Raw genomic sequence first — 16,371 nt, forward strand, 5'->3', positions numbered from 1 at the left:
AATTACTGAGAGACAACTGGGCTCAACTATACAACAAATGCTCCCAATTAAAATAAACTGTGCTCAAAACTGTAGGTAGAAAATGTTCTTAAGCACACAAACCTTTCTTTCACATTAAAGAGTGAGCGGTAACTTTATTTATCCAGAACCCGGATCACTCAGTAGCTTAAATCTCTATGCACATCTCCAGATTTCAAAAGCAAGCAGGCCATCACTTTACACATACCTACTGTCTCTAAGACAAGGACAGCTGTGAACCCCAGATGTTTTAAATTTTTACCCAGCCTTTATTTATTTGTATTTAACCCTTATCATATTTTCTTTTAACTGAAAACAGGTTTTTGTTTAAGTATCACAATATCTTACGATTGTGACAGTATTACTGGAATGGCTTAGTCTTTAGGGGAGCAGACAAGCTGAAAGTTCACACCTATTTAAGATCAAAACTGGATTCAGATTTCTGAACTGTATAAAGACTTCACACAGAAGCAACGATTTTGTGCAATGCAGCAGGCCTAGTTCTAATAATACTGTAATTCATCTTTAATTCAAATTAGCATTGATTAGCAAAAAGTTGTCATGATTCCAAGCCAATTTAAAGCTGCTTGATTCTGGAGACGTTTTAAAGTAATTGGTCATATATCGGTGCACTCAGCAAATGGGTTGAGAGTGAGCCAAGAAGAGCGCAGTCATCAATATCTCTCTTGTGCTTTCTAAGGTCTAAGCCACTCAGATTTTTTTGTTTGACCATTCTCCTCATGTAATAATGCTTGTTTAAGATTTTTTTTCATTACTCAAACCCAAGAGAATAAATTTCAAAGGAAAAAATATACTGTTCATTTGTTAAGCTTTGAATTTTTTCCTTTCTTCTTCTGGGTCACGTAACTCTTATAACAATGATATGACATTAAATTAAAAAAATAATACTTCTGGGATCACTTATGATTAATTTCCAGTCAAGAAGGATTAAAAAGCAGTAACTATAAATTTCCATGGTGGTATTGTTAGGCTCTGTTAGTTATTACTGTTCTGGCTGCAGCCCTAGAACAGATAAACACACTGAAGACTTGGGCATAAATATAAATGAAACATTTTAAAGTGTAAAAATGAATAAAAAAACAAACAAAAACAAAACGCAGAATATGTTAAGTGATTTTTTAAACAGATTTATTATTTTAAATGTCCTTAAAAGACAGTGGAGTTCACGCCTGGAAGGACTTACGATTGCACCAGAGCTCCTGTTTTTTGGGGACTTAACTTTAGTAACATGTATACAAAATTGGAAACCTGGCTACTTTACATGAATTGCCACACATGTAAGTTTTTCCGACTTTAATTTGTTCCCTTTACATTTTTTCTCCAATTTTAAATCATTTATGAATTGTACCTGAGAAATTGACACACTGTAATTGTAATCCAACTGCAATTTACATTGAAGAGTATGTTTTGTACACAAAACTTTTGGGTGGCATGCTTTTGTTCGGAGTCAGTGAACCCCTTAATGTACGTCGATGTAGCCTTGAACTCCATTCAGTTTCAGTAAAATGCCTAATCCCTGCTTTGATGACCGCGCAGTGATCGAAAAGGACACTGCCGAAGGCTTGGCGAAAGCCTGCCGTGTCATATCCTCAAGGGATTGTACGCCTCAAACACACTGAATTTCACACTGAATTAGCCAGACCAGCTGGTACAGAGAGATATTGATTTTCCAACTGAGTTGAGAAGGGAGGAAGGAAATGTAGCATCCAGACAAGAGAGAGGGAGAGAAGAGGACGTCATGTGAGAAGAGCAGCACATGTGTGAGGAAGGGCAAAGAGGCAGAGTGAAAAATATTTGGACCTGGCCATGTATATTCTAGGTGTCATCCACAGCTTTTATTCCCCTCGGGCTTCACACTTAGTCTCAGTCTACTGTGAAAACATCATCAATAAAGATTCCAATTATAACCCATACCTTTTTGTCTTTGGTGGTTTGGTTTGAAAAAGGCTTTTATCCTCTTTTAACAAGACGGAGGGATCTGAGGCTAAGCATATTACCAAGACAAAACACTATGCCAGGTGACAGAGACAATTACAGCATCCAGATGCTGTTTAAAGCTGCTGGCACAATGCAATCTGTGTTAGTCTCCATTCTACAGAGAACGTGCTCGTTTTCAGTAAATTCTCTATGCAAGAACACATCATATAGAAAGGTAATTAACTAAGTGACAAGAATTTTTGGCTACATCAAGCAGAGCTGTTGGGAGATGATGGCAGTAAAGAGCAAAGCAACTAAGGTACACTGAAAATAATATTCAGACAAAGCCAACCAACCAGTGATTGAGTAGTACTTTATACCTGTGAAATATTTAAATCTTGGTATTTCAGACACTTCCACTGAGATTGTATGCTATCATTCAATCAATCCTTAAAGTGTAACAATCTGATGAAGGTGCAAAGAGCCTTACCTTGCCATTACAGGGCTGCTGGGAGAGCTCGGAGGAGCACCAGAGGTGGGTGGCCATCTTGCAAGATTTACAACGTAGGCCCTGCTTGGAGTTTCCTGCATTAACACCAAACATTACACATGTTACCATAAGCCTGTCAGGAAATATTTCTGTAGCTTTGAATCAATCGTTAGCTAGCGATGGTATTCTAATGGTAGCAAAGATGAGGTGTGCCAGATGTGTGCCTCATTTGTGGTTCCTGTATCAAGTATAAAATAAACCAGCTCTGTCACTCACATACATTGTAGTTTGTGTGCAAAATGTTACAGAAAACTAATGTTTCATATTAGGCACAGTTAGTATATCCACCTTCAGAAATGGCCTTTGTGCATAAACTGACATGGTTTTAAATTGGTCTACACTGATGACCATCCAAAGACAAAGGGACACAAAGACATCAGTTTGGTGGATGTTACTTTTAATCCCATTTTACATAAACAGCACTGCTGAGATAGGTCAGCATGCCAACAGAACAAGAAGGCAAAACAACTCCCAGTGGAAGCATGTACAGAGGTCCATAAAGCCTGCTGTCGGATGATTTCATTGGGACCAATGAGCAAATAGACTGCAAACTGCCCACAGTGACTGGGCAATAATAAGAAATGAGCTATAGTCCATTACAGGGTACCTATTATGCTCATTTCCAGTTTCATGTTTTTATATCTAGACAGATAACTTTGCATGATAGCAGTTCAAACTAATCCTTATTTATCCTGGCACTCCTCCACATCATACTCTGTCTAAAACAAGCCACTTTAACTCTCAGTCTCCTGACTTTAATCCAGCTTTCTTACGACTGGCTGCCTGTCCTGAGTGTGGCTTGTGTCTGAGATGACCATTTTAGGAATATTTGCTCACACACATTGACACAAAGGTAGAATATCTGTTGAAACAGATCATTCAGATATTTTATGAATTATCATGACAGGGACAGTAAAGAAATTCTACAATTCAATTCTAACACTCAAGAATATCAGTTTGTCTTTGAATTTCAAGTGGCATTTGCCTTTTTTCTTTGTCATGTTTATTTCCACCATGGACAGATACAAATAACAAAAAAACAAAAAAAAAGCCCCTAACATTATAAATCAAGGTAAATGTCAGAAAACAGATTGATAACAATCTAATTCCTACACCCTGAGCCAACATGGTTGCATCTTTTTGCTGTGAATACGATGTTCTTGAAGTGGAACAACTGACCTACCTTGGATTGTATGTTTGCATCGCTGGCAGCTGGTAGGCCTACGGAAGACATGCTCCTGGAAACAGTGGGTCTTGACTGGCTGCACTGGCTGGGCCTGACACTTTGGCTGGATCTTGGAAGTCCCATATATTGAAGGACTGACAGACGGGGAGTGTGATGACAACGAAGGGTTAGGACTGATAGATGGAGAGAGAGAGGGAGAGTGTTCATAGGCCAGAGGGGACTCAGACATGGGGGGAGGAGATGCCGGTGGTGCTGATGTGGCAGTTAGGCATAAAGGTGGCTGTGATTCACCGTTGCTGCGCTGGAAAAAGTTGTCCACACTCTTGCTGCGTATGACCGATTTGAAGGAGAGGGAGCGTTTCAGCCGCTGCAGCTAGAACAAAAAACATTAAAGATATTTAGTCAGGCTTCAACAGCACGAAAGATTATAACTGTTTTCAAGAAAACTGAGAAAGCAAGCGACAAAAGTACTAAAAGGCCCAGAGTGGAATGACTGCACAGCATACATGCTAAAACAAGAACTGAGTACACAATTTTAATTTTTCGATAATCCACACGGGGTCAAAATCATACATGTCTCAAATATAGACAAGCATGCACTTAACATCATTTAGTAAGTGATTCTGAAGATTACAGTGTTTTAATTTGACAAGGTCAGTCTTTATTAGGTTCATTAGTTATCATGATTGAGGAAATTGGTTAGGATGTTTAGGAACAACCCAGGAAACCACCAAGGTTCAAGCCTGCTATGAACTGGGAGTGGTGGAAAACCAGCATCACTGTCCACAATGAAGGGAGTTTCAAAGAAAGGAAACCCTACGACCCTACTCAATTCTGAAAAGAAGAGTGGCCAAATATCCAGACAGAATCCTTTCAGAAGCTTGCTGATGACTACCAAAAGTGTCTGGTTGAGGTGCAACTTGCTAAGGGACATTTAACCAAATATTTGTGGGGTTTAATGTATATGTATATATTTGTGCCTGTAATGATAATGTCCTATACTGATCATCCAGTCACTAGCATCCACTAGGCTTTTGGTGGTCGTTTGCTGGTCGGTGGTGAGCAGTGTGGAACCAAAACAGTAACACGGTGGACCAAAAACAGTGAGCTAAAACATCCTAAAAAAGATGCCTAGAGCTGAGATTTGCTGACAACACAACTTCTTTCAAAATGTAAATGCAATCCATTTCATCTTTGAATGTATTCATAATTTCAATCATTTCTTCTTTAATATGGACTTCTATGTCCTTACTAAAGATTAGGTAAGGACTATTATACTTTTTCCAAGTGCTTTTAGAACAATGACTGCAACTTCAAATGTTAAAACACCCACCTTGTATTTAATTGAGGATCGTGTATGTTGTACGGTGGCAGCAGATTTAAAGTAGGAACAATAGCAGTGGGTTTTGATACAACAAACAGGAAACCAGCTAAAGTGTATGTGCCTTGTTTAAATATTAGTCTGTTAAAAATAGTTGTACCCTTTCTGTCCTTGCACTACTAGGCTGACTTCTGATCTTCCATATTCAGCCCACCCCACTCCACTATTCTCTTTTCCTTAGATGGCAAATATGCTTTCCCTTGCAAATCCACCCAAGTCAATACCCTTTAAAATTCATGTTTGATTAGTTTTATTGAGCAGACTGCAGCTATGCATTTGATGCAGTCAGTGATGCATGGCAAGCACTGTATTCATCTTTGGCTTCACTTTCCTCAATTTCTTGCATGCTTGCCATCCAGCGCTTTTGGCCACAATAAAGTGGAACTGAGAATGACAAATAATTACAGGGACTTGGGAGTGATGGAACTCAATTTATGGAAAATAATAACTGATATGGATTCATACAGAGAACGGCCTGGAGAATGGGAGCAAGGATATAATGGATCCGTGAGACCTCCTCAATTTGCACAGAGCTCATTAGCGGTCTGTGTTTGTGACTTGGTTGAAGATACCATTGCGATATACAGAGCAGTGCCTCAAACTTGAAGCCTATCAAAATTTATATTAAATTCTGGATTCTTGTTACTTCTAAGCATTAGTTTTCTTCCTGTGTAACCATTTCCTGCAAAAGGCGAGACATTTCTTCAAAGCCAGTAAGACCAGCATTGCAGCTTCACTGGACCTCTTTATGTTCATATGTGGAGAGGCTCTTCATCAGGTTTATTGCGTCTCTGAGCTTTGAAATCATCCAGCTGCACTCCTTCACAGAAAACCCAATCAATATCATTGAGCATGTTCCTTTTTTCCTTCTTCAAGCTACAGATTCACAGATGCCAATTAGTTTGAGTGATGAAAACAGTCCTCTCTGTTGACCCATTAGTGAGCTCCTCTCGCAAATGTTTTCTACAGGGAGCTGAGTCCATGCTTTCCTTAATGGCCTTTTCTTGGCATGACTGGTGGCCCATTCAGTAATGGATGTTCCTCTCTATTAGATTTTTAACTTGTCTGACTTTGTTAATCTTCTTTGTAGTGAATGCCTGTCTTTGCTTCACATCCAAGGAAAAGGAACAACTTCTTCGAGCACAAACTAGACAACACATGTCCGATAATCAATGGCTTTATTTATCTCCCCAAGCTTTTAAAGAGATTAAATAAAAACAGACAGAAGCTGGGATTCAGAGCCAATTTTAAAAAGTGAAAGAATAGCTAGTTGACTGCCAAACATATCTGGTACGTAGCTTTACATGGTTCAGTAATCATGAAATCTGGGCATTAGTACTCCAAATTACAACAGCATACTGACAAGAGTCTGGTTATAGATCTGCCTGAATAAAACAAAAAAGAAAAATCATAATGTTGTTCATCCAAATTTGAATTCCATTGTCTTATCAATTTCACATCTAAAAAAATGGCAATACATTATGTGGCCTGAAAAAAAAAAGTGATTATCTTTTATCTAAGAAATGATAACGACAGCATGTTCCACATTTGCTGATAGTTGTCAACACATCCATTTTCTGCATTTTTTTGACTGCACATGATTAAAACAGACACTCAAGATTTAATCCTTCTTTTCTTTCACATGAAACAAGCTACTTATAACTCCCTCAAACACGTATTTCATTGAAATAATAAGTCAAATCATTACAAATACAACAAATTTACCCTTGCGGCTAAGGGAAATGTAAACACTATGGCATACAGCAACGGTTTGAGGAATACTTTCTCCTGCTTCAGTGTCCTCAGGGTTTAAGCAAAGCCCATAACAAAACGTTTTTTCCAGTTTGCTGAAGAGAATTTTTACTGGCCTGACTTAAATCCCATCAAGGTATGACCGTATTGTCAAACATCAGGGGCTGACCTCACTAATCGCATTTTGGCAGCAAGGTTACAAAATCTTGTCAAAAGCCATCTGAAGAGTGGAGGCTGTGAAACCAGCACACTAATCACATATGCATTTACTATTTGGTTCTCCACATACTCGAATATATCAAACTGACTTTCAAGGCCCAGGTCAGTGCTGGTCCATAAATATTCAGTCCACATGCACATGGGCAGTGTGCATTTATGCATCACAGCCACACAGTGTGAACAATCATTACCTGAGATGCACACTGGGTTCAGTCTGATTTAAGCTCTGCTGACTTCATAATACATGTCAGGGGGCATTGATCATGCTCTGTGAATATTCAAGCATCCTGACTGATTAAATTGGTATAAATAATTATTTAATGAATGTATCTATACATCAAGTAATTTAAAAAAATTACAGCTGCCTGACCTTCTGAAATTAGGGGTCTGCAGTGCATTCTGCTGGATATGCACCACTATCCTCATGATCTCCTAGGCTTTATAACTCTTATTATCTATTATTGAATAATGTTAGAACAGCTGCTGTTTTACAGATTTTATACATCTTATAACAACCCTCTGAAAGAACAATTCAAAAGCAATATCCTATTAATTACAGTTACTGTCTGTAATTACTCTCCGAAGGTGGTGAAAAGTCTATTTTTAGATCACAGAACTGGAAAGCTATCACACTACACAGCTGACAGCAATTACTTCATCACAGCATTTATGATGTAGTGTATTAGAACAGGCTGCGGTCTGTGAAAGAACACATGTAAACTATGTGTGTAGTCAGAGAAACTGAAAGAATTAGTGAAACAGAAGCAAGAAATGGAGGAAAGAACACGTTAAGAGAAGAAAATATCGCACCACCGCCTAGACTCTGCCTTGTATTTCAGCTGCACTTTGAAAATGAGCACAGAGATGTTTGGTGAAGCCTTCTATAAATAGGCTGTTGTAGGGAATACTTGGATAAATTAATTATTAAGAAGGGAGGTGTGGGCATGCAGACAAGATGCCTGTGTGAGGTAAAATCATCCTGCTGCCACCAAGATGGAGTTAATGCTCCTGCGCTTTTTGTGGGGCTGAGCAGAAAAGGAACAATATTTCGACCCTTTCTTATGCAATGCTTTTCTTCCTCTGCTATACCTTACAGTAAAAAACTGAAATCTGGCACAATAACGGAAAAGAGTCTCCTGATTCTTTTCAAAAAGTAGCCATCACCTGATTCCCTGGATCACAGTAACTTTAAAAGACTTTATCTAAACTTCTTTTGTACCCTCCTCCTCATTTAAACGTGAGATCCATTTGAAATTGTAAGATGCAGCTAAATAAATGTCATGAAAGTCCAACTAGAACAACTGGAATTCATTTAACTTTAAACAGAGTCACTTTAACCGATGACAGGTGTGTACTGACAAGTGTTTAGGTTGGATTAATTCTGAAATTACCTACACCCCTACTTATAAGAGTGTGTACACTTATGTAACCATATTAGTTACATTTATTTTTGTTTTGTCAGTTTCATTGTGCAGGTTAAAGGTCACAAAAGTGAAAAACAAAAATCAGAAATCATTTATCTTGGTTCCTTACAAAAACATGGTATTTTAATGTGAATTTTATGACCGTGGTCCTAAATATTGACGAATTATTAACAAATCTGACAGCAATCAACTTCAGAGAGAAAGGTTTATCATAATTGAGATAAGCTTTAACTTACTGGCAAAAGACTAAAAATGTTTTTGACACATTACCTATTGATTCTAGATTACAGATCAACAGGTATGAAATTACTACCTACTGACCAGTAAGTTCTCTGGAAAATAGCGCCATTCCTGGAATATCCTCTGAACCTTTGTTCAGAGTGTAAGAGCGTCTAAAGTTTGTGAAAAACACTAAGACATTTTTCAGCATTTAAAGTCTCTGCATTTCCTAGATGATGAGTGCTATAAATAAATAATTAAATGCAACTTTAAATCTTATTCCTCGACTTTTTCAGCATCAGCTGCAAACAGTTTCACAATTTTATTGTTCTGTATGAAGCTGTTTGCGCTTGCTGACCTTATATTGCATGTGCACACACACTGAGGCGGTGTCTGATTTTTCTTTTTCTTTTTATACTTTACTTACATTTTTGGGGGGCACATCTATTCATCTGGGAAGACTGGTAGGTAAGATGTTAGCTTAAATTCCATTTTTATTGTTACAGAGCATCTGCATCTGTCTATAAGCTTGTCCTCCAATCCTGATGAACCGGCAAAGTCTATGACTGTCAGCTAATTACCCCCGCAACACAGCATCAAGTGAATATTTAGTCAAATATAAAGTTAAATGTATTTATTACTCACACACCAATGAAGACGGCATCATAATTATTAATAAAGGGGGAAAAGGCTCTTAAATTCTTATTTTCGCAGAAAACAAGCAGAACTTTTATGCACTTTTTTAAAATCTGAAATGACTGGGATACATTATATGACAGTTTTTAAAACAGTTTTTATTGACATTGAAATTTAAGCTAGGTATATGTAATGCCTCAAAATAACTTTGATAGCTTTTTTTGAAGCCAAAATCCCTGCTGGGTGTCATCATTTGTTTGTAAAAACCTTCTAGTAACAGATTATTCAACTGAACCAGCAGCTGGTGGCAGATTACATAATATGCCCAGGTCATCTAGCATGTATAAAGCTGATATTTATTTTACTAAGAAAGTAGATGAAATAAATTTAAAAATGTAATTATTTGTAAGCATTTCAGTACATCCGCCCATTCAGTTTTAGCTGCCTTAAATCTGGCTGGGCTCCTCTGACAAGAAGCTGTCCCAGTGTGAACTGGGTGCAAATACATAAAACTATGTGATTTGGTCGTAAATATATCCATAGGCATTTATTAGATCAGGTTTATGAGCCTGGTTTGGTTATTAAATTCTTCTTTCTCTTCAGTTTGGGCCAATAAGATTAAAGCGCTAAGAGCTGACGAATGACTGAACCCCAAGTAGCTCAATTAGTCTTTAGTCTTCTTGTTATCTTGACAAACATATATTTTTCAGTAGTCACACTTTATAACTGCACACCATTTTATTTATGTAGAAATGCTTGTTTAATGTGGTCTGGTATCGTTTCTGTCTGTACAAACGAGGACAGTTGTAGTGTCTTGTAGCCTTTGCGCATCTCAAGCCCACTGCAGTGTTGTTCTCAGGAGATCTCTGCCTGCTTGTGATTCTCAAAGTCTCATTAAACACAGTGGGGTCTGATGTTTGGCGCTCTTGCAGTGACCCGAGATGTGAATTAAAGGTGACCTCATTAGGCACTCCATTAGTTGGCCCTTATTAGGGAAAAATGCATCTACTCAAACAACCTTTTGTGCAAATGGAAATGCCTCCCAGAACAAACCGCAGCACAGGTCACATTGATTAGAACAAACTTCCCAAACAAGTCCAAACTCTAGTTTTTCCATGTGTATATGTGTAAGGAGCCTTCGCTTAAAGTTCTGTCACTTTATTAAAAAAAAACACTCCAAGAGGTAAAATTGTCGGTTTTGTTGTTGATGCCCATTGTTTATAATCAAGAGTCCTATTCAGATGAAACAGCATTTACTTTTATCTCAATGTGTCATAAATTACTGCCTGTGTCCTGCTTATTTCTCCCTACCTGACTCCTTTTGATATCAATGGAGACCCTCACACATTCACATTTATACCAGGGCTGCAATCTTCAACCTGCCTGCCATAGGACCTTAAACTTTCCCACCTTTCACAGTTCAGTGTGATGCATCACAAAATGTATGTATTATGGCAGTACCATGACACAGTAGTAACAGTATAGATTTTTTATTTTTAGTGTCGTCTTGCAAGATAATTGCTATCATTGCTTACATTCTATAGTGCACACAACCGGAAAAGGTTGGAAATGTCTGAGAGCAAGATCAGCATGTCATCTTCCAATAATGATTTTGTACCTTTAGTACCTGCTAAAATTGGAAAAAATAAAACAAAAACATCAACAACAACAATCATAAAACAAGCATAGCCAGACTATGAAGAGGAGATACTAGCAGCCGATGACGTGCCACCCAAAAGTAACCAAATGACTCCACTGAGCATTGCTAGAGCAGTTACACTCCACATGACAGGAAGAGCAAACGATGAATGGAAGTGACTGATGCAGCTGCATGATGGAAAAGCAGAGCTGTATGCAGCTGGTTTAAAAAGCCCAGGTAGAAAATAGTTTTCAGTTTTATTATGTGATAATATTGTTCAGCTCCTGTAGAACTGAAAGATTAATTTACATTAGTCATTGTTAAATTAAAGCATGAAGAAGTCATGTCATACTTTCAGTTAAAATACCCAAGGAAAACACAACATAGGTGACTTTTGTGCTTACATTTCACTCATGCTGTGTCACTACTATTGCACTATAATGCTGGTGCTGGCACCTTGTTTGGGTAGATTCACACTTCTAATTAGGGAGCGTGTCATCAGTGACAGAATCTCACTGGAAAAGGAGGATGGAAATTTCCTTTCATTTACTTACATTTATAAATGCTGCTGCGAGCAAGCATCAACTAAAAGCTCATTATTTTTTAGCTATAATGTTAGAAATAGTATTACAAATTTTCTTGAAGAATCACTGATAGGTCTATAGTATAAACCTATTTGCTGGAACGTTAAGGACAATCTGCTACACAGCAAAAAGCAAGACTCAAGGCACCAAAGTTCTCTGGTTACTCATGCATGAGGGAGACCTGGCTGGAGCCAAGCGTCGTTCCACCACTTGACCTCTGTCAGACTCTCAGCCAGGCTCCCCATAGCACTCCTTTTATTGTAGTTACATGAATATGCATAGGGTCATTAACATATAGCATCTTACATAGGTATACATGTGAACAAAGAATACTGTGTGTGTGTGTGTGTGTGTGTGTGTGTGTGTGTGTGTGTGTGTGTGTGTGTGTGTTACTGCTGATCAAAGGGTCATATAACATGAAGGCAAACATCCTTGGTCAGGAAGAGGGTAGACCCCCCCCCCCCCCCCCCCCGGTGAGGAAGTCCAGCAGTTCATCTAAACAGAAAAGCACTTAGACTAGAACAGACGTAGCTACGTTAATCCTACCATAAAACAATTAAGACAAGATGCGACCTCTTCCCATGCTCCCAGGATGTAGGTGTGCATTCTAGTGGAATACACACCAAGCCTCTGTAGCCTGTTAAAGATCACACAACTTATCACTACACAATTGATTATACACCTCTAAGAATATATGGTTAAATGTTTCCTAATACAAATGACAATAATAAAATCTAAACCCAACAATCACGATATAATTTTGAGTCAGACGCAGATAAATTTAAAGCTCCCTAAAATAACCTTTATAATAAGCTTACAGATCAAACCTGTTTCCAGGGCTAGGTGTTGGATCCATCCTAGTAATTATTTTCTTTTTTAAAAGAGTGGTTATAATCCGATAAGTAATCTGCCCTGATCTGCATTATCACCCTATAAGTGGTAGTAAAAGGGTTATGTAGCTGACCTGCCAAAATTGGAGAAAGACACACACTCACACATCCACAAAAAAAGATGAAATCATGGCAAAGAAAAGAAAGTTGTTAAAATTGGAGGGCTTATAAATTTTCCAGACATTACTCAAGTTATTTTGACTGTATTAGGCATTTGGCTGTGTCCATCAACCAATAAGAAATAAGACAGTAAAGATTAGAAATAGGCCAGACTCAAGGCAAATTCTCCCGTCTTTTCATTTTCATGACATTCACAGCTCTGTGTGTGGCTTCAAAATATCTGGCTATTGTTTGAAGTCCTATGTTTTAGCAATCCATGCAAGCAGACTCCACGAGCCCACAAGCCTGTCTGCCAAACTGTGCAGCAAAAGCAGCTTGCATCTCCAAATCCAGCCATTTAAAGGGCTTAACTGCACAAGCAGCTTTGTAGTTAGTATGAGGTGACAATCACAATGGCTCTTTGATGTTCACACAATGCTAAGGAAAAACACTTATCGCAAGGTGTTACTTTGATGTAACGTCAATACAAAACTGCAATTTTCTTGACACTTGTGAAATCCAAAGCACAGGTTTCCAAAAGATGCTTCATTTTAAAATTACACCATTTCTGACAATGAAGTCACGCAGTTTTCTTTACTAATTATATGTTCATCATTTTTCTCCAATACTTTCCTATCATTTCACTGAGGTACATCGCATGTGACAGTATTTATGTGCAAAAAAAAAAAAAAAAGGGCCAAACATAAGCCTCTTAACACTAAGGCACCATTGTAGGTGGGCATATGCACAATTAGTTCATTAAATAAACAGTAACCACAAGAAGAACTAATTGGTTAAAGCAATAATTAATATGCAGTCTAACCACCCCTCTGCTATTATTCAGCCTTTTTAAACCAGCTAGATGGAAAGTAAGGCTGATGGGATCTTGGAAAACCTGCATTTTCTACATTTCTGTTCATCTTCTTTGCAGACTGTGGAGTTATATCGTGTCAAAAGTCCCACATAAGATTAAATGTAATCATGAGCAAATAATTTAATTACACGGGTACAGGTTTTCGTTGCCACTTACGTAGTTAAGTTCTGCACATGCAGAACTCAGCAGCCCAAGCACACAAAATAGCCATCACGCTGGTGAGAGCTTCTGCTTGGTTAACGCTGCAGCAGATTTGTGCTCTTGCAGGCAGCTCTGCTTTGAAAGCTGAATTCTGTTTACACAAATTACTCAGACTTTTCACAGTTTACGAGGCCAAAGTCCAAAGAAAGAAGGGGGACTTAAGTGATTTGTCAGATTCAGTGCACACACAACCTCTGTGACTGACAGGTTCATCTGAATGTGGTAAACCAAGTTATACTGTGATAGCAACATAAGCTACTGGAAGATAAAGAAGCTGAATGAACCATTAAAAGTTTTTTTTCTGTGTACATGTGGAAGTATTGACAACTAGCGCTGGATTGCTTTAATGCTAAAGAAATCTTAAAGGACTCAAAGTCAAGTTTTGAAGCCTCTACAGTCCTGTTCCATTAGCTTGTTGTACAAGATCAATATTCATAACAAGGATCATGAAAGGAAGAGCGCATCAGGATCTAGTCATTATAATTTTGGGGTTGCAGCCAAAATAGCTGCATATACACCTGTCAACAAATTATTGCCCACTTGCTTTAAAAGTTGCTCTAGAATCTCCAAGATCCAGTTTTGTGTGGATTGCTGAACACCAACGAGGCCTCCACTTCTTATCAACACATCATTTCCCCTAAATTACTTCCATATATTTTGTGAGGTTTTGATATTTTCTGCTTCTGTTGTGTTTTATTCAACTTGGATTGTGCTTTGTGTGCCTTTGCGGTATTTTTCTATTTGTTGGCATTTTCTTAGGCTGCAGTGCACTTGACCTCTCAGGGCCACCATATTTGCAGCCTTTTGTTGCCCTTGTCCTAACTATGTCCTAAGATATGTTGCTGCATCAAATTTAAACTGAGTCAAACTGTTTGGCATGAAATAGTGAAATTTCAAAGTTTAAGCATTTGATAAATTTCATATGTTCTAATTTGACCAAATGCAAGTTTATGGGACTTGCAAATCATTGAATTCTGTTTTTGTTTACACCGCATCAATTTTATTGGAATTGGGGTTGTACACGGAAAGAGAAACGTCCTACTCTGATAAACTTGTCTCAGTCTTGAAGAAAAAGTCAAGGCTGTATTTTTATTAATTTAATGTCAATGCAGTACTAGAAGTACCCTCTTCAGTAGATGACTAAGTTACATCATAGTTGCCAAGCAACACAAGCAACTTAAGGATAAGTAATTGTTATAAATTCATCTTATTTTACATCACACATGTACACATATCCCCACATTTGGTCAAGGCAAGTCTGCCATTTAGAGCTGAAGATGAAAACTATTCATTATGAACTTTCAATTCTTCCATCTCATTACATTAACAGCTTTATATTTGAAAAGAGAAAATAACCTAGAAGTTCCCTATCCCTAAAGCAATAACCTAAGGTCAGTACTAAACAAAGTCCCTGCTTATTCCTCGCTGACATTGTACACAGGACTCTGCTGAATCAGCAGCATTTCTGAACCCAATCAAGGGCAGTAATTTACTGACTTCATCATCAATCAAAACAATGCGAGATACATAAGTATAACAGTGAGGCTGTAAAGAATGAGAAGTTGTTTTATTAGTTTGCAGTTTGTGGAGAATCCTGCTGTTGTCAATATCTGTGTCTCCCAACCATTTATCTGCCTTCCCTGCAAGCTTCTCTCTAGTTATTTTCAAAGGTCAGAAGGACAAATCCATCTATCTTACAGACAAAAAACAACACATCACAGACTGTCAGGAGGAAGATGCATCATTCACTCACTTTTAATTGAATGATATTTCCAGCAGGAATGCAGCTGAAACAAACACAAGGAGACGGAATACACTTTGTCCAGAAACATCATCTACACAGTATAATCAGGCTGTATGAACTGAGTGCTCATTAAAAGGAGTTTAGTTATACAAAATGTTATTGAAGAAGATCATCATTATCCAATTTGCTGCAGTGCATTTATGTGCGGTTTGTTTCATGAAGTGGAAATATTGCTAATCTTAAAATTCATGTTTCTAATGAACACTTTAAAGAAAGTCTTGATCAAAAATAAGTGCAACCTATAGTTTAGTTTAACCATCTAAATTCTGGCTATTGATAATATGATGATCACTGTCACGCTTCTCTTTTTTGCTTTTCCTCTTGTTCAGTCAATTCTGCTAACTCCGGCTTGAAATCCAGTCCCTAATTCATCTTTATCCTTCCAACCACCCATAACTATCTATCTACTCTGAACTTTGGAAAAAGTCATCATATACAGAAATAGGGAGCTATGGCACAGGAAACGCTAAAAAAGAAAGATATACAGATGAACTTCAACTACAAGTTTATTTAAATTGCCCAGAGTAATTATGAAAGAGAAAGGAAAGTGATATTCTAAGAGGAGAGCAAACAATTAATTAGTTAAAGAGGAGGAAAAAAAGCTGATAAGCAAGTTAGTGAGAGGAACAGCAGAAGGAGGAGAGCTCTGAGAAGTGACTGAAGGGCAAAGTCAGACAGAAATTGCGCTATAACTTTACCTCCATAAAAATGTCTTCTGTGTTGGCTGAAAATTTGGTGGTCTGTGTAACTCCCTATGGACCGGGGCACCAAGCACTGTCAGCATTTGCACGCAAAGTCTAATGTGAATATTAAACTTTATGTAGCAGCTGATTCTGAGCACAGCTCTCATTTTATCCACTACTTAACAAAAGTGGTGTTTTAAAGAACCCATATTATGAACAGTTACATGTTTTAAATTTTATTTTTCTACAGCAATAGGTTTACATGCTCTGATAT

At 37.8% G+C, this 16,371-nt stretch overlaps 1 protein-coding gene across 2 annotated transcripts in view; it reads right to left on the reverse strand.

The window, feature by feature from the left end:
• LOC147323440 (SH3 and cysteine-rich domain-containing protein 2-like) overlaps positions 1-16,371 on the reverse strand; it is a 38,036-nt gene that overhangs the window by 13,567 nt on the left and 8,098 nt on the right. For both annotated transcript variants that reach the window (XM_086303750.1, XM_086303749.1), the window contains exons 2-3: positions 3,690-4,065; positions 2,447-2,541 (exon numbers count right to left, since the gene is read on the reverse strand). In XM_086303750.1, the coding sequence (XP_086159876.1) occupies positions 2,447-2,541; positions 3,690-4,065 (471 nt within the window). The remainder of the gene's footprint in view (positions 1-2,446; positions 2,542-3,689; positions 4,066-16,371) is intronic.

The sequence above is a fragment of the Aulonocara sp. 'chitande type north' Nkhata Bay genome, linkage group LG8 (assembly GCF_057382095.1).
Source record: "Aulonocara sp. 'chitande type north' Nkhata Bay isolate Kocher_YH1m ecotype deep benthic linkage group LG8, A_spYH_male_GT1.1, whole genome shotgun sequence".
NCBI classification, from domain to species: Eukaryota; Metazoa; Chordata; class Actinopteri; order Cichliformes; family Cichlidae; genus Aulonocara; species Aulonocara sp. 'chitande type north' Nkhata Bay.